Here is a 26104-nt window from a genome sequence, read left to right on the forward strand (position 1 = left end):
CCATCCCATCGTGACATTGGGAAAGTGATGTACAGCTGACTGAATGATCCTCACAAGTCCAATGGGATTGTGTCTCGTAGTAATGCAGAAATGTGACCACATACGAGTTGTCACTAGAGTCTATGAGTATGTCACTAGAGTCGCACAGGTCACTTACTAGTCTTTATCTAAGATTTCGAAGCCACTGAGTATGTCCCTGGAACTACCATTGGGTCCTGAACTGAGATCACTGTGGAACACTCAGCTATCCGATGTTCTCAAGTCTGTTGCCTAATTCCAATGGCAGAATGGGCAATCAACTACATGAAGAAGCATTTTTTCTTTTTTTAACGCAGGGAGGCACAATGCAATACCAGAAACTGCACAATTGAAACAAGAGCTCCCGCAAAGCAGGGTAGTTGAGGGAGCGCGGGTACTGGCACTGTTCTGGAGTTACTGGGATAGTGAAGTTCCACCCTATTTTGGTGGTTTTGCCGGAGCACACGAATTTGATGCTACAGGTGCTCTGCATCTGCCACTGCAACAACTGGCCAGCACTTTTGATCAGCTACATTAGAACAGTCTTGCTACAAGCAGACACGTCTGCGATGGCGTGTAGCTTTCCGAGGGAACTAACTCAATAAAGTGCATTTGTCAACGCTGTCCTGTGTGTTAACAAATGCAGTCTCACTACCTCTGAGACAGACCTTGTACAAGTATACCGTACATGCAAGAAAAACAAGAATGTATTACATATGTACAACCCAGATTTATTACACCATTGTTCTACATCTGAAGAGCCATTAGTACTTTTTACGTGCCCCCGAATAAAGGCTACATACATCTTTTTGTCCTCGGTTAGGCTGCCTCGTATCTTTGGTAGCCAAGTAATTCAGTGCTTTCCAGGTTCCCAAAGGCAGCTCGAGCTGTAATATCTATGCAATGGGATCACTGCCAATGCATACACAAAGCACTTAGTAAATGCTAGCAAGACTTGCCATTGCAGTTTCAGCCCAAGTCCGAGGTTTATCCCTGAAATGCAGTCCGTCTTCCCTTGTGTATGCAAGTACAAAAGCACACTTGCCTGCTAAGGTGGCATGATGCGCCCATCATCAAAACGTTTGTGCAAAAGATGCTCATGTTAAACAGCAGTTTTCCCCAAGTGTGCAACAGAAGTGTACCATTATGCAAGCCTTTCTTCAGTGATGCATGTTGACACTATCACTAGCTCTCAAGCAGAGCTACAATAATCTTAAGGGTAGTAATTTTATAGAAACGTCAATTAACATGCGTCTCAAAATTATGAACCAGTGTACACCACTCATTGCTATTATCAGCATTTTTTTATTCCCCTATGCGCAGAGCGTGCGAGTCCTGTTTAATGCAGTGATGGTATTAACTTGAAATTTGAAGGATCACCTAATCAGAGTATGTGCTTTGCTCATTGACCGATAAGCAAAAAAAAAAGAATATTAATTGCAGTAGTGATATTTATAATTGACGGCATGTTGTGTGCCAAGGCTACACCTTGACTGTGAGAGATGACTCGTTGGAAGGCTTCAAATTGGTCTTGATTGTGCGAGGTTAGTGCTAGGTAGGTGTGGCAGCAACAATGTTAAGAAGGTATATTAAGTAGTCACCTGAAATTGCATCATCCCATAAATGCAAGCACTACATGGACTGTATACCAAACATGCTGAGAAAATTGCAATCACACAAACAGATATCCATCCAGAGCTCACACCACAATTCAGTAGAGTTTGACATCATTTATCTTAAGCATACTGCAACATATCAAGAATTGTCATTTTTAAGGAGTTGGAGTTGGTAGACTATGCAATTATTACACAAGGAGAAAACAAGCACTTAAAAAAATTAGCTAAACGTACAAGCAAAAAAAACAACCCAGCAACAATGGTAACAAAGGCAATAAAAAGTTTAAAAAAAAGTATAAGCACGCACTAACAATGGCAGTCACTACTGTGTCTTTCATACACGATTTATTCCTTGAAGAACCATGTGCATCAACTAATGGTGTGTTTTTTTGTTTGCATGCATTACACAAGTGAACAAAACTGTCGCTGTAAGCTACAAAACTTGGGATAAGCCACCTGTGAAGGTATAGCCGCATCTGCGAGAAAATATGCGCAGCACATGATCGTGGCACACGTCATAAATGCTGAGAAGCAAATGTTCTGCTCCACATGACAAATCACTCTCGGGAGCATGGTTGACAACATGCTGCAGATAGCCAGATGGTGAGGCCAATGGAAAGCATTTTCTTTGGTCACATGGGCGATTGGCACACAAAGATATTGCTCTCTCTCAACCCTCCTGGAATCGTCACTGGTCGCCGTGGAGAGTGCATTAAATACAAACCTTACCATGTGACTACTTGAGTGGATCGGCAGATGGCCAATGTGCAGTCATGCCTCCACTGTTACCTTTTCATGCAAGCAACTATCTGTGCATATTTATGCACTAGTGTGGCCATGCCTTAATGGCTTTCAATGTTCACTAGCATATCACGTGCATGTGTTATTATACTAACAATCATTCGTCATCACTGTAAGACACCCAAGTTTATCAAACATCGTTAGCAATCATCAACAAGATGTTATGCAAGCCATAGAATAATTCCTTGTTGCACAGCAGAACAATTCTAAAAGGCATATCAACAGCTCTAGTAAGGCACATGAATGTGTCGAGTACACTAACAGCTTTAATGCCAGGAACAACTGACACTTGTAAGCGATGCATAGTACAAGCTGCACAGCAGCAAGAGTAGAAAACCACCATAATGTTCCATGTGTAAAGTAATCTAGTGCTCTCAGGTAAAAAGACGCTGTGAAACAGTTCAATTGCATGAAACAAGCAAATGAAAATGCAGGCCTTGAATAATGCAATTTATTTTCTAACAAACTGCGATTTATCTTTCAATAGAGAGTACTAGAATTAATGCATTCCATTAGTGGAGAGCAGATGGAATGTGCAGCCTATTGAGCAAAGTCAACATTTCTAAGTTACACGCAACGGAATTCATTCCTGACAGTTGCTCAGTCACGCAAATTAACTACTATTTCGTTCAACAACTTCGCACCACACCAACCGACAACTTGGATATAACCACTTGCAGGATCGTTGAAATATCTGAAGAACCCAAACCGGAAAGCGAAATCAAATCTCATTGGTAAAGCACAACATTCACAGAGTTCGCTGTTATATAAGGCTTCTATGTCATCTACTTTCCTAGTGAAGTAGACCCTCGGCACAAGATAAGTTGATCAGAAAGCTCCCACCCTCGTACACTCAAGACGTAGCCCAAACCATTGCACGTAGTTGCAGCTTCTCACCACGTCTCTCAAGGTTGCTGTAAATGCACAATGTGCAGAAGTTTCGCAAACGTGAGAACACATTCAACATTTGATCCAGCAGACGTTAGCCCGGTCTCCATGCCGAGTTGGCTGAAAAATCTACTTCTCCTGTGACCTTCCAGAGACGGGTGGCACTGTCTGTGTCTAGCCTTGGTCATTTTTTCTCCGCATGGCTGCGTGGATCAAAGGTGGCGAACGTGTTGATACTGGTGCCAAACGGAAGAGGAACCTGCTTGGTCTCTAGAGCTTGGCCCTGAGGCTGCCCATCAGCTTTTCAAGCTTCATGGCCTTTCCCATATCTCCCTTGATCTTCATCTTGCCACTCATGAAGGCTGCTGTTGGCTTCAGGCTGCCCGCAAACATCTTGAGCAGGCTGTCAGTGTCCATGGTGAAGACGACGTCGGGTGAGTTGCCTTCCGAGGGCTGGCCTTTGCCCACGCTGCCCTCTCCCGTTCGGAGATCCACGAAGAAGTCATCACCACCTGTGCAGATGTGCAGAAAGGAGTAAACAGTTTATCAGTCTGTCAACAGCATATTTTCTCCCCAAGCCTTTCCTTGACCATGCACCTTCTGAGGGTTACATATGCACTTTATCAACGAAGAGTTACCGTCAGATGCAGTACACAGGTAGCAGCAAACATGGAAAAGCAATAATTGATAAGCACATTGTTTTTAAATTATGGTGACTTTTTCAGGAACCTTGGTATTGCCAATTTCACCTCCTTCAGGAACTTGTCAGCACTGTTAAACTTCAACATAACGAAATTCTCGATATAGCGAAGTATTTACCTTTTCATACCCTCTTGTCTATAGAATACCACGAATTTAGAACCTCAATATAACAAAGTGTTTGTATGCGATTTCAGTATAACGAAATTTTACTGCCGCCACAAAGGAATGCTGAGACAATAAATGAAAACTTCTGCGGACACAGATGGTCAAATTATTGAATTACAAGCGGCTGCCTGCAACCGCACCTGTCTAATTGCGCACTGCGCCACAAGAGCGACCGCTCAAGTGGAGCCTCAAGGTGTTCTCTATAAAGTCCAAGTGCGATAAGATCCTATCGGCCACGCACACTGTGTGCTTCATGTGCGAGTGGAAGTGTGCGAGGGTGAGAAAAGAAAGATGGTGACTTCATGAGTGCCACCTTCCTGCGCGAGCAAAGAGAAAGAAAGGGAGGGGAGCAAGCTCATGGTAATGCGATAAAGTGTGCAAGAAGGCCGGGAGGTCGGAGTGGGGGGTAAGCTGGCACACGTCTCGATATTGGCGGGCATCTTGGCCATGGGTGCACATGGCTGAAAGCAGGACTGAGCGTATGCACAGCCGCGCACCCCGAATTGTAGGTAATCTGCTATGTGTGCAAAGAGTGGGCATGCCGAGACGGCATGGCACCCTGTAAGCTGTCTTATCGTACATTTAATATTGGAGGTTGTGTAATCTCTAGTTTCAGTGACTTGTTGGAATGGTGGAGGCAGGCGAGGTATTTGCTCCCCACTGCCGTCACTTTTCCTGATAGCGTCGTCCCAGTGCGGGCGACGCTATGAGCTGTGGGGGCGGAGTGCATGTGAAAGCATGGCTGGCTTCGCTTAATTCATGCCACCGAGAAGATATCGTCAATGTATGTGGCATGAAATCGCATCATTTGTCAGCGACTCCCAAATTTTATCAAAATGAATTGTTTTCTCATTTAAACGTGCCTTTTTCGATTGCCCGAAAGAAAAATCTATTGGCGACTGTAGTGATTTGCATAAAGGGCCGAACTTCAATAGAATGAATTGTTTTCTCATTTAAACGTGCCTTTTTCGATTGCCCGAAAGAAAAATCTATTGGCGACTGTAGTGATTTGCATAAAGGGCCGAACTTCAATAGAATGAAATTTAAACATAATGAAGAAATTGACGATTTTACTGACTGCATTATATCGAGGTTTAACTAAAAATTTGCTTGGAACAAGTACACCTTTTGCGACCTGCCACGGACACAGTACTTCAAACGAGCATCCTGCTGAAATCTGGAAGTGCCCAACGCTGCTAGTAAACATTGGATGCAGCAGTTCAAAACAACCACGAGCTGTCAGCTACCTGAGAGCGTCCCAAATTGGTTGCACTGATAAGTCAGTGGTTACACATGCTCTCTTATCACTGCTGCCTCACACCGCATTCTACCAACACTACTGACTCCCGCAATCTGTCACACTGTGCACACACATGCTCCTGCATGTTTGATTACCATGCAGCACAGTGCACGTTAGTGGTATGTTGTGTACTAGCCGGAATGAAATGCCAAAAGTAAACAGTTGGCTTGTATGTGGAGGGACGATGCTTCAGTACATGCTGCGCCATGTAACTGCAGCCGTGATGTGCCATCAGGAACTTTCCATGAGTTGGGACTGCACTTTATAATGACAGATTTCTTTTTTTCATTCTTTTTTCTCACTTAATTATTGGCTCAGATTAAGCCATGTTGCCATTATCACCATGATTGGGCACTCAGCTTGACAAATGCAGGAGACTCCCGTTCATTCGACTCCGGTTAATTCAAATTTTCGGTTAACTCAATCCTGACCGAAAGTTTTGGCTGGTGCCTATACATCTCTATGCGCCCAAACTTCCGTTACGATGATCTAAAAATTCGCCTTTGCCGAATAATCCGAACTTAACCGGTTAGCTTCGCTGCATTACAGTCGTGTTCTGCGGTGAAGCATATAAGAAATGCAACGGTGCCATTACGGGACATAGTTTGCGCTTCTGAATTATTCACGTGCACACGCACCATCTCTGGTCACAGTGTGAACACTTATACACCTAATCAACATGTTCATAGCCATTCAGAGCTGTTTCTACATTGAGGGAATGTTCAACATTGAGGGAATGTTAAATGTGCACAAAAAGAGTGGGGGTCTGTCTAGAATTCTGGAGGCATGCCAGTAAACTTATTAGGCGTCTCAATGCTCGTGCTGTGACTGTAAATGGTGCAAGTGCATGTGTAAATTAAGGAACATGTTCTATGTCTAGTAATAATGGCATCTTTACATGATTTATATGCTTCACCGCATCACACAGCTGTATTGCAGCGAAGCTAATCTTGAAAGCAATGCTATCAAGTGAATCAACAGCATTTTCTGGCATTTTTTTCTATTTTTTGTTTTAACTTGACCCACTGGATAACTAGACCAGTTTTGTCGGTCCCATCAGGATCAATTGGCAGAAGTCGACTGCAATAAGAATAGATAATGAAATGTATCATTACCAAGTACTAGCTCTTCTCATGTTGTAGGTAATCTCAACTTATCAGCATTTCATCAGCATGCCAGTGGAGCACTGCAAGCCTTTGATAACACAGCCCTTGTTGCTATATGCAAAGTGAACTGGAGCGCTGAACGTCTATACAAGGTGCAGTATTTTGAACATACTATTATCACAGCATGATCTATGCATCACAAATGTTTGTTTGCAATGCCAAAAGCTGGCGAAAGGCCTCTCAAGGCAGTGCAAAATAAAACAGAGTGATGAAGTGAGAAAATTCGCAATTATATTGGGTGGGTGCATGCAGAACTGGATATGAGAAACTGAAGAGCAATTGAAAACGCCCCTTTCCTGTATAAGAGTTATTGCGCAAGATGATGGAAGTGATGACAATGAACTTAAAGTATAAGGATGCGCTGCTGAAATCATGACCCTTCCTTGCACAGAACATGTGACTGGCACATTACCAAAGGAGAAAGCAATTTACTGCCGCACCCATTTAACAGCCATCCCAAGAGATGAGCAACAGGCTAACCTTTGACTTGGAAGAGAAACAGTCCTCCCGTCTGAGTGACAAGTTCAGGGTTCAGCTTCTGGCTAATCTTCTGTACGATACCATCGACCCCATCAGCGGTGGGGCTACCGGAAGAAGCAGCTGATACTGACGGTGGTGGTGCTGCACTGGTGCCGATACCCAATGACGACATCTGCTGCTGGTCAAACTCGGCAAGTACATCGTCCGGAATGAAGAAGTCTGGCTGCAGCTTGGAGCCTGCATCGCAATGACAAAGAAGTAGTGAGTGTGCTCAGTTCAAGAAGTAGGAAAATTATGTGGAAGTGAAAGCAACTGCTATGCTTTAAAATGGTGGTTAGCTGGGCTTGTTGTTGCGTCAACATACTATTGTAGACAGTGCAAAATGGCATTAAGATTAAGGGAACATATGACACATGTTCTGGCTTCCAACTAAAGTTCATTGTGCACAGGCCAAAGCTATAGCCAAGGCAACAAGGCAAATGCAAAAACAACTACAGCAGAACCCATATTACGACGCCTGTCGACGGTAACACATCAGCATTGAATCGCCGAAACAAGCTATGTATGAGGCGGGACTCCTCTGCTCTTTCCCAAGAACACTCGGAGCCATGTAGTGCATGGTGCGCTGGTGCGTGTGAACGCTGGCAAGTGTGTCATAAGGCAGCCAGGCTCCTCTCTCGCGCTATCACAAGGCCTATCAGCCCTCGTTGCACCTAGACTCTGTCCCCATCACAGATCACAGGCTGCTGCTTATGCGTGGCCACGCCATAAGCAGCAGCCTTGGAGTAGCGGCTACTGCGTTAGTTCTCATATTGAATAATGAAATAATCATCTGGGTGCGTTCGGCTAGCATCTTACAATAACCGAAAACTTGACCATGCTTCCTTTAGGCTGAAGGGCTAATGGGTTGAATCAGGCCAAAATCTTTCGCGCCCAGATATTTCAGGCCTGGGCCGAGTGTGGGCCAAGTTTGAAGGCACCAGGCTCTGGCCGAGCCCTGGATTGAAAGAATGGCCTGTGCAGTGCTATAGTGCATGCTGCGAAATCATAGAGCTAATCTGCAGCTACTACAGCCTCTCATTACGCCTAACAGTGCCTAATAGACAACTTTAGAAAGTGGCGCACACCTTCAAGCAGTTGCCGGTAAGGCATTATGGGAATCTTGAGGGTGGGGACTACGTCATCTGCTTCGCTTGCAGGCACCTGGGTAGGACGTGCCTCGTCTAACTGGAGTTAAGCCTTTGTTCTACTGTCTTAGCTTACCATAGCACAGCATGTCAGAAAATGAAGCGTCACCCTAGTGGTCACAAAATTCTGTACTAATTACGTAGCCAGTACATCTCCCCACAGTCGGTGAGCCGAGCGCATCCACGCTCTGGCACTCGCTTTTTGCTTGCCAGGTACATGCAGCAAAACTCACGAGCCATGGCATGCTTTTACTAAACACATTAAACGCACAACTTCAAGATGCTGCTGAGAAGACAGCAGCACTCCATCAGAACATGGCATAGGTCTCACGCTACTACTTTGTTGCGTTTCAGCTGGCCATAGGCACGGAGACATTCCAGCAGCACAGCAATCACATTTAAAGTGATTGGTTGCGTAAACTATTTCTCATAGGGCTCTTAGCCATTTGTGTTATGCACTTAAACATGCCTCATGCTGTTCAGGATACCGAAAATTTGCGAATGTGTTTTTCCGTACATTTTGACCAGTTGCTGGGGGCCACCAATGGATTGCATATGAACGTTACCTGCTATTCTAGCACTCTTCAAACGTGAGCTGAAAAATACACCTTAGTGTGTACTGGCAACAGCTAGGGATATCTGCAAATAAGCTTTTATATCTTTAAGAGCACGCAAGATAACACACATTTTCACATAAATGCTACGCAACCACGGTTGATTACAGCAGCTGTGTAACAATGTTTACAAGCCTTTTGTATGTTTCGCGGGTGGATGGCCCCTTAGAGATTTCTCAAAGAACAGTGGCTGCGTTGGGAAGTGTAGCCGAAAAGCCCGTGAAAGAGACTAAAGAAACATTGGCTGATGACCCTGCGCATTTCTGTGCATAGGGCCAGTGTGCATAGACAGTGTCAAACATTTCGTGCAGGTTGAAGGGTGCCGCGAGCTCGGGCTGGCTCACATCCAAAGAGGTTAAAGGAAAACTGCTGGAGTGGAAGCTCCACCGTAGCTTCTTACCAGGAAAGGTGAAGCAAATGCTTGCCCCTCCTTAACCTGAAATAGAGTCTTGTCAGGCGATCTCCGCTTACAGATTGAATTGGCTCTATTGTAAAGCTAGGCTAATAAGAAAATAAAAATTTCTTCTGGATATCGATGATGTCCTTCCCAATACAATATGCCAGGATATTCAGATTTCACACTAAAGCCGGTAATACAGAGATACATGTAGATAAGCCATGATTAACAAAGGAGGTTGATTAACACATGGGAAGTGTGTGAAAAGCGCTTCTTCGTCATTTTTTATTGCTTATTTATAGCTTTATTGCGCGCTTCCTGTGCGGCTTCACCTCTGCGACATTGTTTCTACTCCAGCAGTTTTTCTTTAACCTCCTTGCTCACGTCCCCATGCCCAGGCACCTGTAGCAATGTCGCCCACAGAGACCAATCGGAGTACAGAGTTTTCCAAGTCTTTCGATGGTGAGAGGGCTCGTTGTGGCACTCTACGGTGACTGCAATATTTAGCTACGCAGAATGTGGCGTCCAAAACCGAAACTGGCTCTCACATTTTGCATAATGCTCTTGGTGCCACAGGGGGCGCTGCCTTTTCTTGTCTATTGTGACTAATACTTTGCTGTCTAAGCATCATGACACAAATCTAAAGCAAATACAAGCACCAGCTGGGAACTAATGAGCTGAATCAGCACAGTGACTCAAGGGACCTGAAGCGGAGAGCATCCACTTTTGACTTGCTTCAATCATGTGCATTAACATAGAATACGAATTCCAGCAAATAGCACATGCACGCAACAGCCCCGGGGTTGGCTTTGTACTGAGCACATGCAGTGTGTGTCACGCAAGACTAACACTAAGCCCTTACATTTCCTGCTATGCTAGAACTAGCTCTAAGACTAAGCTAATACTGGAACTCTTAAGCAGAGCTCTTCTATGGGGGCACTTTGACAAAGGCTCAACTCACCAGGCACGCATGAATACTGCTCGAAGTCCTTGACGCCTTCCTCACGCAGCAGTCGTTCGTCAATGCAAAAGTTGCCAGTGAAAGACTGGCTCGGCTTGGTCAGGATGGCATACGCAGCATCAGCCATGATGGCCGGCTTGCGGCTTGTGCTCAGGCCATGCTCGGCACCCATGAGCATCTCAATGGCTGCGGTGTGGATGGCTGTCACAAAAATGGGGGAAACATTTATTTTTTTGCGTGTGTCAAGATTGCACAATCTTATATATGCAATCACCGAGGCATGCAATGGTTACATATATGCTGAAGGTTCTTGCAAAATAAGAAGGTCTGCTATTCTATCGGACAGAACTGACATGTGTCTCACAGCGGAGCTGGGGGAAGGCCAGTAAGGCAGAGCCAAACCACAGACTTGGTCCAACTTTTGCTAGGCTTTGCCAAATTCTGGTGGTCTCTGGTGTTTGCGATAGCAGAGCCACAAACTTTTTTTTTCCACTATGAGAAAGCACACTGCTGAAGCGAGCGCGCAGGTTTTTATTGGAGAGCAATGCCGTCACACCACCTGTGTCCGCGCCGCTCCTTTTTCCCTGCTAGGCTCTTCCCACCCTCCCCGCGTCACTATGCTGCGCTATGCTATTTTTATACTCTGCTTTCACTCTCAGCTCTCTCCCACAGAGAAGCCCAGTGAGGTTCTAACAGCTCCACTGTAAAATACTGACAGACTCAACTGTAGTCGAAATTTACATAAGGCAAATCATTGTGCAAATTGTTGTAGCACAAGACACAGACATGCATCAGCTGGTGAGGCCTGAGCAGCCTGTAACATGTATTGTCATTCTTGCTGCTCTGGCAAGCTTACGTTTGCACTCCTCCAATTCAGCCCGAGTCAACAGCTTTGAGTAGGGCATTTTGACAGGAAGTTTCGACACGCCTATTCAGCTCCAGATGCTGACGTGAGTCCGACTGGTGGGGGCCGAGCGACCCAAGATCTACATTGTTTTTTTATTGCGTAGTGTCTCAAGACGGCAACGGAAAATTGAAATGAAATCAAGCTGGTGGGCGATGCGGGAATACGATGCCTATGATGCTGTCAGAGTGAAACATCGTGCTCAGTTCATGCCAACCGCAGCAGGAGATGGTGGCGCATTTGGTTAATTGCCAGTTAAAAGCGTGCAGTACGCTTTTAGCAGCACAAGCCCCATGCACTGTGAAAGAGATAGGCAAAGATGTTTATTGAAATAATGCTGAGGGCAATAGCTGTGAATGCGGCATGTGGCGACCCGGGAGGAGATTTGTTGATACCGGAATAGGAAACTGAGTGCACATTGGTGTTTTCATGCGAGACAGGAGGGCGGTATGTATTGCAGGGAAACTGTTGCTGCGGGTGGCTACTCTTTATGATCGCATGAGCCTGATGCCTTTTCCTCTTGACATGGGATCTAGCGGCTGTAAAATGTATCTTATGACCACAGTTTGGCAATGTACGGGACATTGGTGCCAAAAGATCATGTTTTAGGGGAGGGGGGGAGGGAACATGTTAACCTGTAATAAAGAAGCACAGCTTTAGTGGCTCAATTTCTGTGTTCTCGATCACAAATGTTGGTGCCAGGAAATCATACGTAACAGGAGCGTATAAACGACGGTCTACTGTATTGCAGTGGAAGAGTAATTGAGAAACGCACCTTCTTCCTCTTCCCAAATTTAGACTCCTAAAAAATTAAATTCTTACAGACTCCTTCTTGCTACAGCTAGCAGTGAACCTACAATATAATCTTTGTGCCTAAAGATCTTGTACCGCAAGCAATAGTCAAAACATCGAGATAATTAACCTCGATGTAACGAAATTCACAATGTAACAAACCACCTACTGCAGTTACATTTCCCAATTATAGTTCCATTGAAAACCACAATTTTTTTCACACTTTATCAGTGTAATTTTATGACATGATTTTGATTGGAATAAGTTCTTGGCCATTTCAAGCACATACTCGGAGCCTGTGTGACTAGTAAATCTAGCAAAAAAAACTTTATAAATGTTGGCTGAGGCAAAAGTTATTTCAAGTGTACTTCCGCATGAGAAGTTTGAACAACAAAAACAGTGCCAAAGCGTGCATGCCAGGACGCCGTATAAACGACGCTGCACCATTTGTCGCATTGGTATAAACAACTGCCGAAGGTCACAGGGCCTGTGGCAGCTTGGAGAAACACAAGAGCTAACAATTCCTTCTGCACACAAAGCGGGAGATGGTGAACACGATTCATGCACCCAATTTCGGAAGTAATCTGCAACAAGTTCACAGAGCAAACCAAGACTGTTGGTGCTTTGCACGTGTTCCCGTGCATTTAGGTTTAACAGCTGCGTAATTTCTAGTTTCCGAGACACGATGCAAAGTTTGGGCTCCTTTCTTACAGGCAGTTTGTGTATATCGAGCGAGATCTGTTCATATTTGCCCGAGAGTGTGTGACACCGGTAAAGCTATGAACATACTTTGTGCAATATTCTCTTTGCTATCGCCATCAATGCTCCACGTTCCTGGTGAAACTGCAACTTTTTTTATTGCTCAGGACGAATATCCATACCTTTTTGCACCTTTATCTTTAATTTGTGGATGCCACCTGATATAGGCTGTGGGCACTAAGTGCGGCTGGTCATGGCATCCAAAATTTATGGTGCCGCATGGTGCGATGTACAGAAATCTAGGACGCTGTGAGCCAGTTCAATTCATTGACCTCGGTGTGATCTGCATCGAGCATGCTGGTGCTCGTAACTGTGCTATTATGGTCTGACCTTGTGATTTGTTTATTAGTGCTTACTGACAAGGCACTATCCACAAGGAATGCTCGGGGAATTTGTGAAGTTTTTACTGCTGAAGCTTTAAAACCCCGAATTCATTCTTTCGAGTACAAGTTCTTTATATATTGAGGTATGACTGTATATTACAGTCTAAAATGATAACTCATCATTTTAGTACAAGCGATCTTATAAGCCATGCTAAGACGTTTGTGTAGAAAGGAGCGATTCTGTGTGCAGCTTTATAATAGCAAGCATGACAGGTTTTGGTTGCAAACAAAGATGAGAAGTTTGAGTGGCATCCTCTCGCATGTGACATCAGCTGGGAGACCCCGCCACCATGCCGCGTGCCAGCAACATGGAGGCTGCTTGACGAGGTTGGTCGACCTGCCTTGCTCAATTTTTTGAAGCATCCCACATTTTCAAGCTTGTACAGCAGTGTAAGGAATTTGTAGAGCAATACTTTCTGTGAAATGGAGCTAAGTCACCATTGCAACAACATCTTGTGTGGATTGCTCCTTAAGTCATCTGCTAGCCAACAGTGTGTTCACATTCATACAGTCAATACCTCCTTGCGAAGATTTTCCAGTGAGATTGTGATACACTCACAATAACTCAAGGTCAATCAAGGTTATTGTGTCAATAACACAATACCCTCTTTTCTCATGACGGTTTGCATTATTGGGCCTTCAGCTGCAGTGTCTGTACTGTAATAAATTCTGTGCCTGAAGCGTCCAGAGTACCTGTGTGGTTGGTCGTACGCTCCGTTGGCCATGGACATTTCAATTTTGTTGCCATCCAGCGCTTTAAGCATACCACGAAAAGTGTTTGCTGCCATCCTCAGGAAATCGGGTGGTTTCTGTGGTGTGTTATGGCATGCAGGGATCTGGCGGCATTGCAGCAAAATCGCATTCTGCTGCAACGTGGCATTAGTGACAAAATGCAGCATTAGGTGATTAAGTCATAGATCAACAGTTTTAAATGTTCCGGCGTGATGTAAACTGAATGTGCTCAGAAAGCAAGAAAACCGAAAAACTGACACTATCTTGGTGGGTACAAAGGCTAGGTGACCCGAAATCAAGGAGATTTGCCCTCATGGGCTGATAGCTTCGTGTGCACTGTGTTCTCACGAGCCCAGTTTGTGTCGAAGAAGAGGCAGTATGAAAGGGAATTCGCCCGCCACTGCTGCCTCTCTTCATCACGCCCGCATTCTGACAGCGAGTATCCGCAGCCATAGAGCGAGATGTGTTCATGTTTGCCTGCGCGTGCATGACACCATGCTTGTTAATTTAGTAAGTGAATGTTTACTGCAGATTATATGACTGATAAAACTATTAACCTTACTTCGTATAGTTGCCCAATAATTTGCTGTCACAATCAATGCTACGCTTCTCGGGTGAAATCACGACACTTTTTGTTCCACGAATAAAATATTTTCGTTCTTACAGTGATTAAGTGACATTTTAGAAATTTTTTTGTTTTCTAAATGTGCTATAAACAGAAAGTCTAAACATGCTAACCTAAGTGAACATAAATTCTCACAATGTAGTGCGATATTCATTTGCAAAGGGACATTGTTTTCCATGCTTGACGACTGGTGAAGGTGACAAAGTGTCGTGCAATCACTGTTTGATAGTAACTGCTTACCAGGGATATCATACAACTATTATTGTCAGCAAGAGATTTGTGTAGCAGGAAATGAATGGACTCGCACGCAAAATATAAAATCTGCATTGAGCTAAACTGCCACATAGTCGATGCAATATTCTGCGAATTAGCCACGAGATTGTGCCTCAGTTTCAAGCCTGTGTAGACTCAATCTAGTTTACTCAGTCAGTGCGATGTTTTGAGACTAAGGCGTGAGATCGTGTCCTTGACCATGATGGCTGTGGTTTTATAGAATGTTTGTTGGCCTCCTAATGCTGACATAGATAAGATTAACATGAGGAAAAAATGGTACAGACAGTGATTGGAGAGTGCCTTGCTGTGCAAACGTGTGAGAGCATGGGCAAACAATTGAAAATGCCGCTGTTCCCACCAGATCATAGCACACGACAAAGGCGAGTTCCCCAGCTGACATCACTGCAGCACCAAGTGCAATGCCCCCCACCAATTGCACACGACGCCGATTTGCTTACCTGTCTTTGGCCAAAGAGCATTGACGGCGATGCCATCTAGTCGTAGTTCCTCAGACAAGCCCAAAACGCACATGGACATTCCATACTTGGACATGGTGTAGGCTGGGGGGGCACAAAAGCAAAGTCACACTATTCGACTTTGTAGTAACCAGAGGTGCGCAGATACATGTATTCAAAATGTCAAACGCTGCACTACGGTTTCCCACTGCACTTTTGCTATTTGAAGTGCCTGAGCTTATCAAGTGCTCTTAAGATACTAGTGATCTATCACAATTTCCAGTTTATTGTGATATTGCTGCGATACCCCAGTGTTTTTTAATGGTAAGCAAATGGGAGTACGCCATGACACCATGCATGCCATGATCACCTGCATAAAGCAGTGCAAGGCATGTCAACGCCATATGCTGGCACAGCAAGTCTGGGCCTATCTGTCACTACATACTGCTTGTTAATGCTCAGCAAACAGTGTGCCTAGAAGAAAAACGCATGCTGTAGGCAGGAAAACAACTTGTTTGTTAACACACTTCAACTATCATGAAAAGGAAAATTGTCATCCACATGATTGAAGCATGAAGCACTGGCTGACAATTTTCCCTTTCATGAGTCCTGCTCCACCTTGTGAAGTTCTGCAGAACTGATTTGTTACAACCATCATATTAACTTAAAATAGTACTGACATGCACTTTTTCCCCCTCCCCCAATGAAAAACAAAACTTGACAAGCATGTTACAGTCCTGTAGAAGAATGAGCATTCTGTAGGAGCTGCACCTTATTGTCATTAATGACACTATGGAGCAAAGGAAGTCACAGCTACTGAAACCTGCTCACTCACTGCACGCATCGTATTGGTGAATACAAAGTGTGCCGCTGCTATATATATGACTTGTGTTCTGCGCAAATGTCGCAAACGGCTGTCCAGTGAGCAGTGGTTGGGTGCAAATACCTAATGCATGCTGCACGATTCAGTGCCATGGTAGCTAGGCCTGTGAACAGAGCACCGGCTGTAATGGGTGTTGCTCTGAATTTGCAGGTTTAAGTAAGCTGCATGTGGCTGACGATTAGCAAGCAAGTTTGCAAGTGTTGACTTTTTTTTCATTCATTTATCTCTGCTAGGAATAAATAAAAAATGCTCAAGTTCTTTGAAAAGCTTTTGTCTAACTGACACCAGATGAACTTGTTTTCCAAAAGAATGCGCATGCGTGCCAAAAATAAAGAAAAGCAAGCAAAAGGGTGTGCATTACTATTACAGGTGTTAATTTCTTTTTCTCTCTTTTGAGATCACAAAAAGCGGGTGCACATTACAGCTGAACACTTGCTAGAAAGGAGTAAATGTGGCACACGGACACCGGCATTAAAATCTCTAATGGCTCAAGAATAGAAGTTACCGTACCTAGGTGGTTCTGAAACCAGAATGGTTTCATGATGAGCGGTGGGCTGAGCATGAGAATGTGCGGATTGCTGGACTTCTTCAGGTGGGGAATGCAGTACTTGGAGCTGGAGATGGGAAAGGATGCAAGAGAGACATCAGCCTTTGACTTGGGTAAGCAGTTCCATTACTAAGCGATGTGCACCCTCCATAAAGCTTTGTGCGCATCTATAATTTTAATACGGTGCAACATATAGAAGCAGAGTAGAAAACATGGACACATCAAACAAAGTGACGCTCCTGAACAAATTAAAAATCAAACGCACACTCCATTTCCAAGCAAAAATAAGAAAAATGGGCAAAGGTGTAATGTGTTGCGCAGTGGTGGCTGGTTTTTAATGCAACAAAATTAGGAGTTTCAAAGGGAAAAAATATGAGTGAAGTGCGAGAAGCCTGTGGTGTGTGTGTGTTTGCATGTACTAATACATATATATATAGTCCAGTTGATGGTGGTCTGCTCTGAGCCGCTGTCAGTTGTCTCCTCGAAGAGGCAGGACATGTGTGGAGTGAGCTCCTAAACAACATTTTGTAAAGTGGTGAACAAAGTTTCAATCATGGATCAGGGACTACAAAAAGGTGTGATGTAATGCCTAAAGTATTTTTCTTGCATTTACCACTAAATTGCCACTGACTTCTTTAAGTTCAGCTTCACTGCACAAATTTTTAATGCGATCTTTGCTGCAATAAAGCACTCCAACGCGGCAAAGCATGCAAATGCGATTTTCAACCCAAATTAATAGGGGAAAAAAGCCCGCATTAGAGTTGAGTAAATACTAGAATTAGAGATTATGAGCTACCGCTCTTTGTATTCTTTCATTCAGAAATAATACCGAAGGCCCACAGCTGTGGGCCTTCGGTATTATTATTATAATTATTATTATTATTATTCGGGGGTGGCAGAAATGATACAACGTATCACTCAGACACACTCTTATACAATTTAGTTCCGCTACATTGTCTACAAAAGCTTGAACAGAACACCTAGGCAAAAAATAAAAATAAAAAAATTGGCAAAAGTCTAAATCTGCAAGGTGTTGGGAGCAATTTGCAATTACACAAACAAACAATATAAGTGCAACTGCAATGTACATTAGTGTAATAGGGTAAGTGACAGTGATGTCGTTTCAAGATTGGCTGTTTTCGGGTCTTTCAAACACAGCCGAACTACAAGGCAGGTCAGATTAACTGAAACCAGTTACACTGCAACATTTTCTGCATGCTTGGACATAACACAATGTTCTTGGTCACAAAGTTCTGCTTCAAAGTCGGCCTTTGCAAACTGGACCTACCACTAGCCTTGGTCTCTAGGCACAAGCTATGTCTCTGATTTCGTATGCACCCCGTCACCAGAGAGATCTAGTTCAACCAACCGGATGGCAGTCTCCACATCAAACAGCCTTAATGGCTAAAGACCTACGTGAGGAATGTGCCGCGGACGTTCACAGAGTGCATCAGGTCGTAGCGCTTCATCTCCGTGTTCTGCGTCTGCGTCAGGCTGATGGCACTCGCATTATTGACCAGGATGTCAATGCCGCCAAACTTGGAAACGGCATCACCCACAGCCCGCTTGACTTGCTCTTCGTCACGGACATCAAGGACACACGGCAGGCATTTGCCTCCTGCAGCTTCCACTGAGAGAAAGAGAGAAATATTTGAGCAAAGTCAACACCAGTTGACATCTACGTAATGCCGTAGATGTCACTACGTAAGTGTTGTTTGTTGTGATACCTAGTGACCCAAATTGGTGTCGAAAAGGTTCACTGAAGAGTGCCACATACTCAGTGGCCCCTGTGGCACAACAGCTTACATTTTTAGGCTGCACCATCTTTGCGACTGGTCTACAAAAACGGCCAGATACACCAGCTAGATAACTGTTAAAAGAAAACTGGGTAGAACTCGATAAGAGTGCTTCATATTAATATATACAGAGAGAGACAACTTGCTTTGAGGAGCAAATGAGAACACGAATCCAATAATTGCCAGATGAGTACTATAACCTATAAATGCCGCGTGTGCAATAGGCGATATCCTCAAGTGCACTTTTCCACACATCTGAAACAACCTAACCAAAATGGCAGATTTTAGACATGCAGACTGTTGTCATTATCCCTGCTGCCTTCTATTCCTAGTAACATTCAAAATTTCGAAGTGCGCCTGCTCGGCCAGATTTCTTAAGGGCAAGGGAAAGGCTGCTTGCAGAGTTTTGCAATATATAGTCTACTGAACGTGCCAGAAGCACTAATGAAAAGAATGATACCTCAGCCGTATCACAGATACCTTAAAATGAGTCTGACAAAAAGTTTGTGAAAAACAAAAGTTACAAAACGTTAGAGAAAAACCTGGAAAGATAGATGCTTGTCACATGTCTTGTTCTTTAATTTTTCTAATGGTAATGATTCACATCAAACAATTTTCTGAAGTGGGTCAGCGTTTCCCAAGAAAATTTTCTGAAATAATCTCTGTGAAATAGTCTGTGAAATAGTCTCTTTTGTTCCCATAGCCTAATTTTTTTTTTAAGGACTGGTATCATTTGTGGATCCACACCAGTGTCATTTTTGAAGTGCAATCATCATTAGTAGGACCAAAAAAAAAATGGTAAGCAAACTAGAATGGGACATACGGACTATAAAACAAACAAAAGTTCATTTCAGAAAGCTTGATTGTGGCTTTGTAGACATGGAGCCAGAAAGTGACACAAAAGAAAAAGATAGTTCAGCAATATGTTAGCCCCAAGAATTTACTACAATACCAGGTTATTCGTATGGTAATCTGCAAAGCATTACCTGCATTCACTTATACAAGCAGGAATTTTTCCAACAGCTACAGCAGCACATAACCGACAGCATTCTCAAACGCAGAAACTGGCTCAAACAGTGCACATAAATGCTTTAGACACAGACAGCACTAACGCATTCGTAATGGTCCTTAATTTCAACAGCTAAATACATTCCAGACATTCCAGGAAAACATCAAAAGTGGGTCACGTATGAAATATTATGGTGTTTTGACAAGTACACAGTCAGAACATCCACAGCTGCAAATGCATTTTAGACATTTCAGGAAAACGTCAAAGGTGGGTCACGTATGAAATACTACGCTGTTTTGATGATGACTGCATGGCCAGAACATCCACAGCTGCAATGGAGTTTATGCACTCGGGCCTCTGCTGAAGTCAACCACAGCTGTTCCCCTCCCCCCCTTTTCTTTTGGTCGCAAGCACATGAAGCCAACAGATAACGAACCCAGTGGTCAAAAGTGTGTGCCACATCCACTGCCATGACCACAAGTTGTGCTGGCTAACACTCCTAAGGTCAGGTCTCGTGCGCATGCATAAATATCCAAGAATGTGGACATGGGAACAGCCATCACCACAGCTCAATTGGCAAGAGCATCGCATGCATAATGTGGAGAATGTGGGTTTCGCTACTACTAGTGGTAACTTGTTTTATTTTCTTTGTTCACTTTCATTTTCCTCATCGTTGTCCTTATCGTTTATACAATTGAATTAAAAACAGCAATTTTCCCAATGATTTCCTTGGCATCATTATCTGCTCGCTTCATAGAGTGTGGCTAACAAAAATCAGGCCCGTTGGTTTCTCTTCTCGTCTCTTTACCGGTTCACAAGTATGAATGGAAAGTCAGTGACCGTGAGTATGAGTGCGAGTGAGTAGAGAGCTTACAAAAATACTGGTGAGTGAGCATCTGCTAATTCTGCCAGCCTATTCCATTTGGACTGTGATTACCATGCAGGAAACAAAACTAGTGAGAAGGATGCACACAGGAGAAGTAGAAGGCTAATTACTGGCCAATGAAATTAAAAATGTGGTAATCCTACCTTCCTCAGCAGCTGTATAGATGGTGCCTGGCAGCTTGGGGTTGGGTTCAGCCGTCTTGGCAGCAATAACCACGTTGGCACCATCCTTTGCAGCCTTCAGGGCAATCTCCTTGCCGATCCCTCGGCTGGCACCAGTAATGAACAGCGTCCTCCCTGCTAGCTTTCTGCGGCAGCATAGAACACATGCACAAGTCGTGTACCATTCATCCCTTAAAAAAGAAAAAAAGAAAAAAAAAAGAAAAGAGAGAGAGAGAGATAGAGAGAGGGGGAGAGAGAGAGAAAGCACAACTGGATGGTTTTACTGCTACTCGCGAACGAAGAAGTGTCCACACATGGGCAGCTAATAACTAGCTGTAGTACTTCCTTTTGACCCTGGCCATGGCACAAGTCAGTTAATTTTGCTTTTCTTGCAACAGAGATTAACCACCTAATCAAGCCCTTTTGCCTAGTGCAATTTAGCTTGAGCAATCATGGGCGTCACTTTGTAGCGTGCGCTGCCTTCACTATCGCATGTTCAGACATTAACACAGGTGCTTACACAAATGTAGAGGGAAAGTCCCTTGTTCAGAACAAGTATTCTTCCTGACATCTGGGGGCTCATATAAAAAGCAAGCTGCGATATCATTCTGGAACCAAGATATAATGTGCAACATGTTAGTGGAATAACAAAATTACCAAAAAAAGAAAAAGAATATTGTGAACTAGAAGAAACTAGCAAGTTAATAAAGGGTTAATTAAATGGAATACTGGGATTTTATGTGCCAAAACTACAATCTGATTACTACGAGGCATGCCACAACTGGAGGGGGGGGGGTGTTAAATTTGAACGCCTGAGGTTCTTTAAGTGCCTAAATCTAAGTACATGACCATTTTCGCATTTCAACCCCATAGAAATCGAGCTTGGCTGCCCTTGCAGCCAAGGTATAACCCTTGTGCTCAGCAGCGTAACGTCATAGCCACTGGGCTACCGCAACGGGTTCAAGTTAAACTTGGGTTACAAAATGTACTGACACATATTGTCCAGGTTGTAGAAACTGTGCCATGTGCTTTCCATATATAGAAGAATGACATTTAGGGTGAGGCTAGGGATGATGAAGCAGCTCATAGGTAAACAAGAATGCTGTGCACACTTTTGCGGGCTTTGCTAATGTGTATGACAGTCGCGGCTATCGTGGGTATGGAGCTAGTGACGTCACGACACATCTAGAGTATGCGCAATGCTGCAGGAGAGATGCTTGAGCTGCTACCGCATACACTGGATGCCGGTCGAGAGTGCTAAGGTGCTTCTAGGGCCATGCAGCTTCTTGTGGATGTGGTACAGCTCGGAAGACTAATGATTTAATACAGCAGCTGGGTCTCACAGCCCAGCTGCTCTGCAAAGCCGCAAAGCACGTGGAAGGATGGGGTTGAGTAGAGTGGGTAGGGAGAGCCCATCTTGACGAGGGCATCGCTAAGAGTTGCCACGAGCCAAACAACGCCTTGAAAGGCCAAGCAAACTTAGAAGGCCTACTTCCCAAGACCTAACATACAAATGGGCCTCAAAGGAACGTATAGAGACATCAGAGTAGGCTGGCTTGCTAAGGCTAGCTGCCTGACGTCATGCTGACTCCCAATCTTTCTTCCTTTCTCTATGTGTTAATCTCATAATCCCTTCTTCTCTACTGGTCATTATTCAGATGCCACATGCTTGAGCTAAACTGCTACAGTGCGGCCAGCAGCACTTTCCTTCCTTTACTGTGGAGTAGATTATCTTGTTGCTCGTTTTACTCTTTCGAGCACACAAGCTTGATTCTATGAGAAAAATGAACAGCTTTTAGATGAACCATGAGAGGAAGAAACAATAGAGACAATGCAAATGGTAAGAGGGAGTACCTGAAACATCACAATAACAAAAATAACACCATTATATAGGCCCAGTAAGATTTGAGGCATTCAACAGACATAACCACCATGTCAGAATGGGTCCCTGAACCCCTTGTGGAAAGCTACATTAAGGAATGGAGAAGCACACTGTAATCTAGCACAGAAGCAACCAGAACAGAAAATGAAGTATTATAGTACTCACAATTTAGCAAGGCGAATGATTTTTGCAATTTTCATGCGGACATTAAATTTCATATCTTCAATTTGATACAGAGACTAGTATCTGCATTCCAGGTCAATCATTGTACACAATAGAAATGTTTGGCAAATCACTTTTTAATGGATAGCAGTAATATTACTACATGTCACTAACATAACACATCATGCCAAAGCATTTACAAGTACCTATCACATGACAGTTCAGCAGGTGGCTTGTTCACCCTGTACTGAGAGCTGATGTACCCAGGGATTGTCTGGCGTATAACTAGAGACACAAAGGCTGCACATATATAAATAGAAAACACAGTACAATCACAGGCCTTTCATTGTAAGTAACCAAAATTTTTTGTTTTTCGCAAGCGCTTTCCTTCAAGTGGCAAAATATTTTATAGTACATTCCAGCTACTACTTCCTACTTTTGTTAAAACCTACGAAGCACAGTGCAGTTCTGACTTTTCCATTGGACTATTCAAAAGTGCAGATACTCCTTACGTAGCAAACCACAATGTTCTTAGTTATTATTTTTCGTGATGAAACATGTGGAGCCCTTGCAGGAAGATACGAAAGTTTATTAATGAAGGTTTTCATAAACAGTATACAAAGGCCGCACAGCTGCCACAAAGTCAGGCACACGACAATGAATGATTTAGACTCTCAGACCATTATTCCTTCATGTTACTTTGTTTTGACCGAAAAGTGCTATGCGACAAAATAGTTAACAACGCTAGAAAGGTTGTTAACACTAGTTAACAAGGCTTTCTAATTGACTATATTTATTTCCTATAGCACACAGGTTGTAAGAGTGGCGTTAAAGACAGTATAAAATCCAAAGTCAAGTTCCCTACCATATCCCTCCCCAAAACCAGCGATGAAATACACTAGTAATGAACTTGGCTTTGTGATGGAGTGTGTAATGAAGGGTTTCTGGGATAACATTAAACTGAATGCCACTGTACTTTGCAGCACATTTTTGGGATGGACATTTCCGAAGTGCCCGAGTTGCAACTTCTCCGGAAACGCATGACTTCGCCACTACCTAGCTTCAACTGCGGAACTGCAACATGTCCCTTAAAGTAGTTAAGTATAGTTAACAATATTCCAGGTTCCCACAATAAGCTAAATGCATGCAATTTAGGCTGCAAGTAATGGCTGCCTCTTCAGGTAACCCTCCAGAACGAGGCCAAGAATTGCTACCTAATGGGAACTTCTTAATAAACCTCTTCGAAACAAAAAAGAGACCACGTGATATGCATGTGAAAACAAAAATTCTGGTCAGCTGCACGATCAGGCAGCCTCATTGTAGGGTATCAGGCAAGAGAGAGGAGTAATAAAATAACAAGCATAACAGAGCCACTGCATTACCAATACAATGTTGAAAGTACGGACAAAGGAAGCAGAAAGGCAGGGAGATATTAAATGAAGTCATGATTAATGACGACAACAGCATACACAGTTGGCTAACAGTAAGCCGATTGAAGGCTTTTTAGTTGGTTGCGTGTTTCTCAGTGTAATAACGCAACCCACCCTGAGGGATCGGCCCAGGATTGGGTGGAATGAGAATGCAGGAATATGAAAAGAATTTCGAGGAATGTAAATTGAAACAAACAGGTGGAAATATTGAAGTTAAGAGTTTGCAAACACAGATATTAAATAAGATATAACCACATAAATGTTACTGTCTCGCTTGAGAAATCAAAAATGGCTTAACAAATGTTCCTGTAACTGTAACCGAGAGCGGTAGCTCCGCAGGAAAGAAGAATCGCAAGTGGCAAGTTCATGCCAAGCTTGCCAAGCTTTCAAAAGGGATCCTCCAAATGTCTTTTCTTTTGAACTGAAAGTTGACAACACATTAAGAAGAAATGTGCAGGTACACTCTCATTGCAGAAATGACAAGGTTTTATTTGCTTATTCCTTTTCTTTTTTTATCCATTTTTTTCTCCCTTTTCTTTTCGACCTTCATGACGCCCAACCTTCACGATGACCATTTCCAACCGTCTGCAAGCGACCACTCTCGACATTTTTGCGTTTCTTTCGCTGGTGGGGGCCATGAAGGACTTCTTCCCTCTTCTATCCTTTTCCATTACCGACGTGATTAATGACGTCACGCACCATTCGCTAGAGTCTCAATTAGCGTCAGCCAAGAGTCCCACTGCTACACATTATGCAGCGACGTACGTACTATCGCGCTCAATATGAGTTGCGACAAGAGATTCCGTTTTTTTTTCTTTTTTTTTGTGGGTAAGCGCTGCCATGCCATACTGTGCCCGGTCACTGGTAGTACCCTGTTTACGAGAAAAAATAGCACTTCTCATTTTTATTACTGAAAGAACTAACGGGTGTATCCTGTGTTGCAACTCACATAGGGTGCGACAGTACATGAACACCTATCTAAGCGCACGAACTTTCAGCGTACGTAGACCGGCTTATTGGTGTGCCAACTGTATCAGCAAGTGGGTGTTGAGTCAAGGTCGCACAGTTTCAGAACGACTCCTGCTGGTTAAAGCGGAGGAAGTGAGCACATTCAATGTAAGCGGCGATGAACCGAAAGCACACGGCCCTATGCGGCAGTTTTCGAACGTGATAATAAAGTAACCTTGACTCCTTTGCACACCATTTCCGATATGCTGGGTGCACGACGAACGGGTGACTGCTTGAGAAGGAAAGCTAGCGCAAAGAAAAACAGACGTGGTACTACCATTAAGGTAAAGTTCGTTGACCATGAGAGCACCGAGAAAACAATTTCCTGGTAGCCCGAAGATAATTCGTGCGCATCGCAGGGGTGGACGTAAACGCCTGTGCTGTGCATCTTTTAAATCCGGACACTACATACTTAGACCAACACGGTATGATGTTTATTCGTTAGCTTACGCAGCACACAGGCTTTTTTTACTACCGATAGTGCATAGCTCAGGGGCAAGGCGGTGCTCCTTGCAGAAGTGACGCGTTTGTTTTAACATAACGCCCCATCGTAGCGGCTGCGCATTCAGCGGCCTTCACCGGTCAGGCTACGAGGAAAAAGTGAGACAGGGAAGACGCTGACAAGAGTTCGCCGGAGGCTGCTTCGATGCGAGGGGCAAGCGCGAAATTCGTGCGACACTTACCCGGTGTTGATCATGGTGGGGCCGGCAACTACACGAAACTCTTGAGCTGGCGCGAAAGAATGCCTTCGGCGAACCCGGATACGGAGCGTTCAGTTGGAGTGTCGATTATCTCAAAGGGCTGTTGCCAGTGCGGCTGATCGGATCGTTCACGGCAATGTGTCCGTACTTTTGCACGCAGCGCATCCGTCGACCTGCGCCGGCCGAAGTACGGAACCAGCAGGAGCAGCAGCAGTGCGTGGCTAGTAATTTCAGAATATCAAGACAGAGGACACTACTGTACAGTTTAGCTATAGTGCCTAGAATATACTGGCTAGTGTGCCGTCCGCGGCCGCTCAGGTGGCACCAAATGCAATGAATGCCGGCGGCTGCCACTAGGGGCGCTGCAGTGCAGGTGGGTGCCGCGGCACCATCCGGTCTTCGTAGGCCGCCGTGTTTCCAC

At 44.1% G+C, this 26104-nt stretch overlaps 1 protein-coding gene and 1 long non-coding RNA gene across 2 annotated transcripts in view; one reads left to right on the forward strand and one right to left on the reverse strand.

The window, feature by feature from the left end:
• Nucleotides 1-13797, forward strand: part of LOC135896561 (uncharacterized) — an 89605-nt gene extending 75808 nt beyond the window's left edge. The window contains exon 3 of the long non-coding RNA XR_010562743.2: nt 13406-13797. This is a non-coding gene — a long non-coding RNA (uncharacterized lncRNA). The remainder of the gene's footprint in view (nt 1-13405) is intronic.
• On the reverse strand, nt 1734-25903 carry Hsdl2 (Hydroxysteroid dehydrogenase like 2). Its single transcript, XM_065424988.2, has 8 exons — nt 25666-25903; nt 20483-20646; nt 18065-18278; nt 16612-16715; nt 15222-15323; nt 10296-10496; nt 7137-7373; nt 1734-3835 (listed from the first exon to the last, which is right to left on the reverse strand). Exons 1-8 carry the CDS (start codon nt 25677-25679, stop codon nt 3594-3596), a joined length of 1278 nt encoding a protein of 425 aa, XP_065281060.1. The 5' UTR covers nt 25680-25903; the 3' UTR covers nt 1734-3593.
• Nucleotides 25904-26104: the final 201 nt, after the last annotated feature.

The sequence above is a fragment of the Dermacentor albipictus genome, chromosome 9 (genome assembly GCF_038994185.2).
Source record: "Dermacentor albipictus isolate Rhodes 1998 colony chromosome 9, USDA_Dalb.pri_finalv2, whole genome shotgun sequence".
Lineage (NCBI taxonomy): Eukaryota > Metazoa > Arthropoda > Arachnida > Ixodida > Ixodidae > Dermacentor > Dermacentor albipictus.

What these genes read in the sequence shown, in the direction of transcription:
- Hsdl2 (XM_065424988.2), bottom strand. An exon ending in GTCCGCGGCACATTCCTCAC is followed by an intron (nt 16,716 to 18,064) that starts GTAGGTCTTTAG and finishes TCCCATCTCCAG; the next exon opens with CTCCAAGTACTGCATTCCCC. An exon ending in GTTTCTCTTCCAAGTCAAAG is followed by an intron (nt 3,836 to 7,136) that starts GTTAGCCTGTTG and finishes ACATCTGCACAG; the next exon opens with GTGGTGATGACTTCTTCGTG.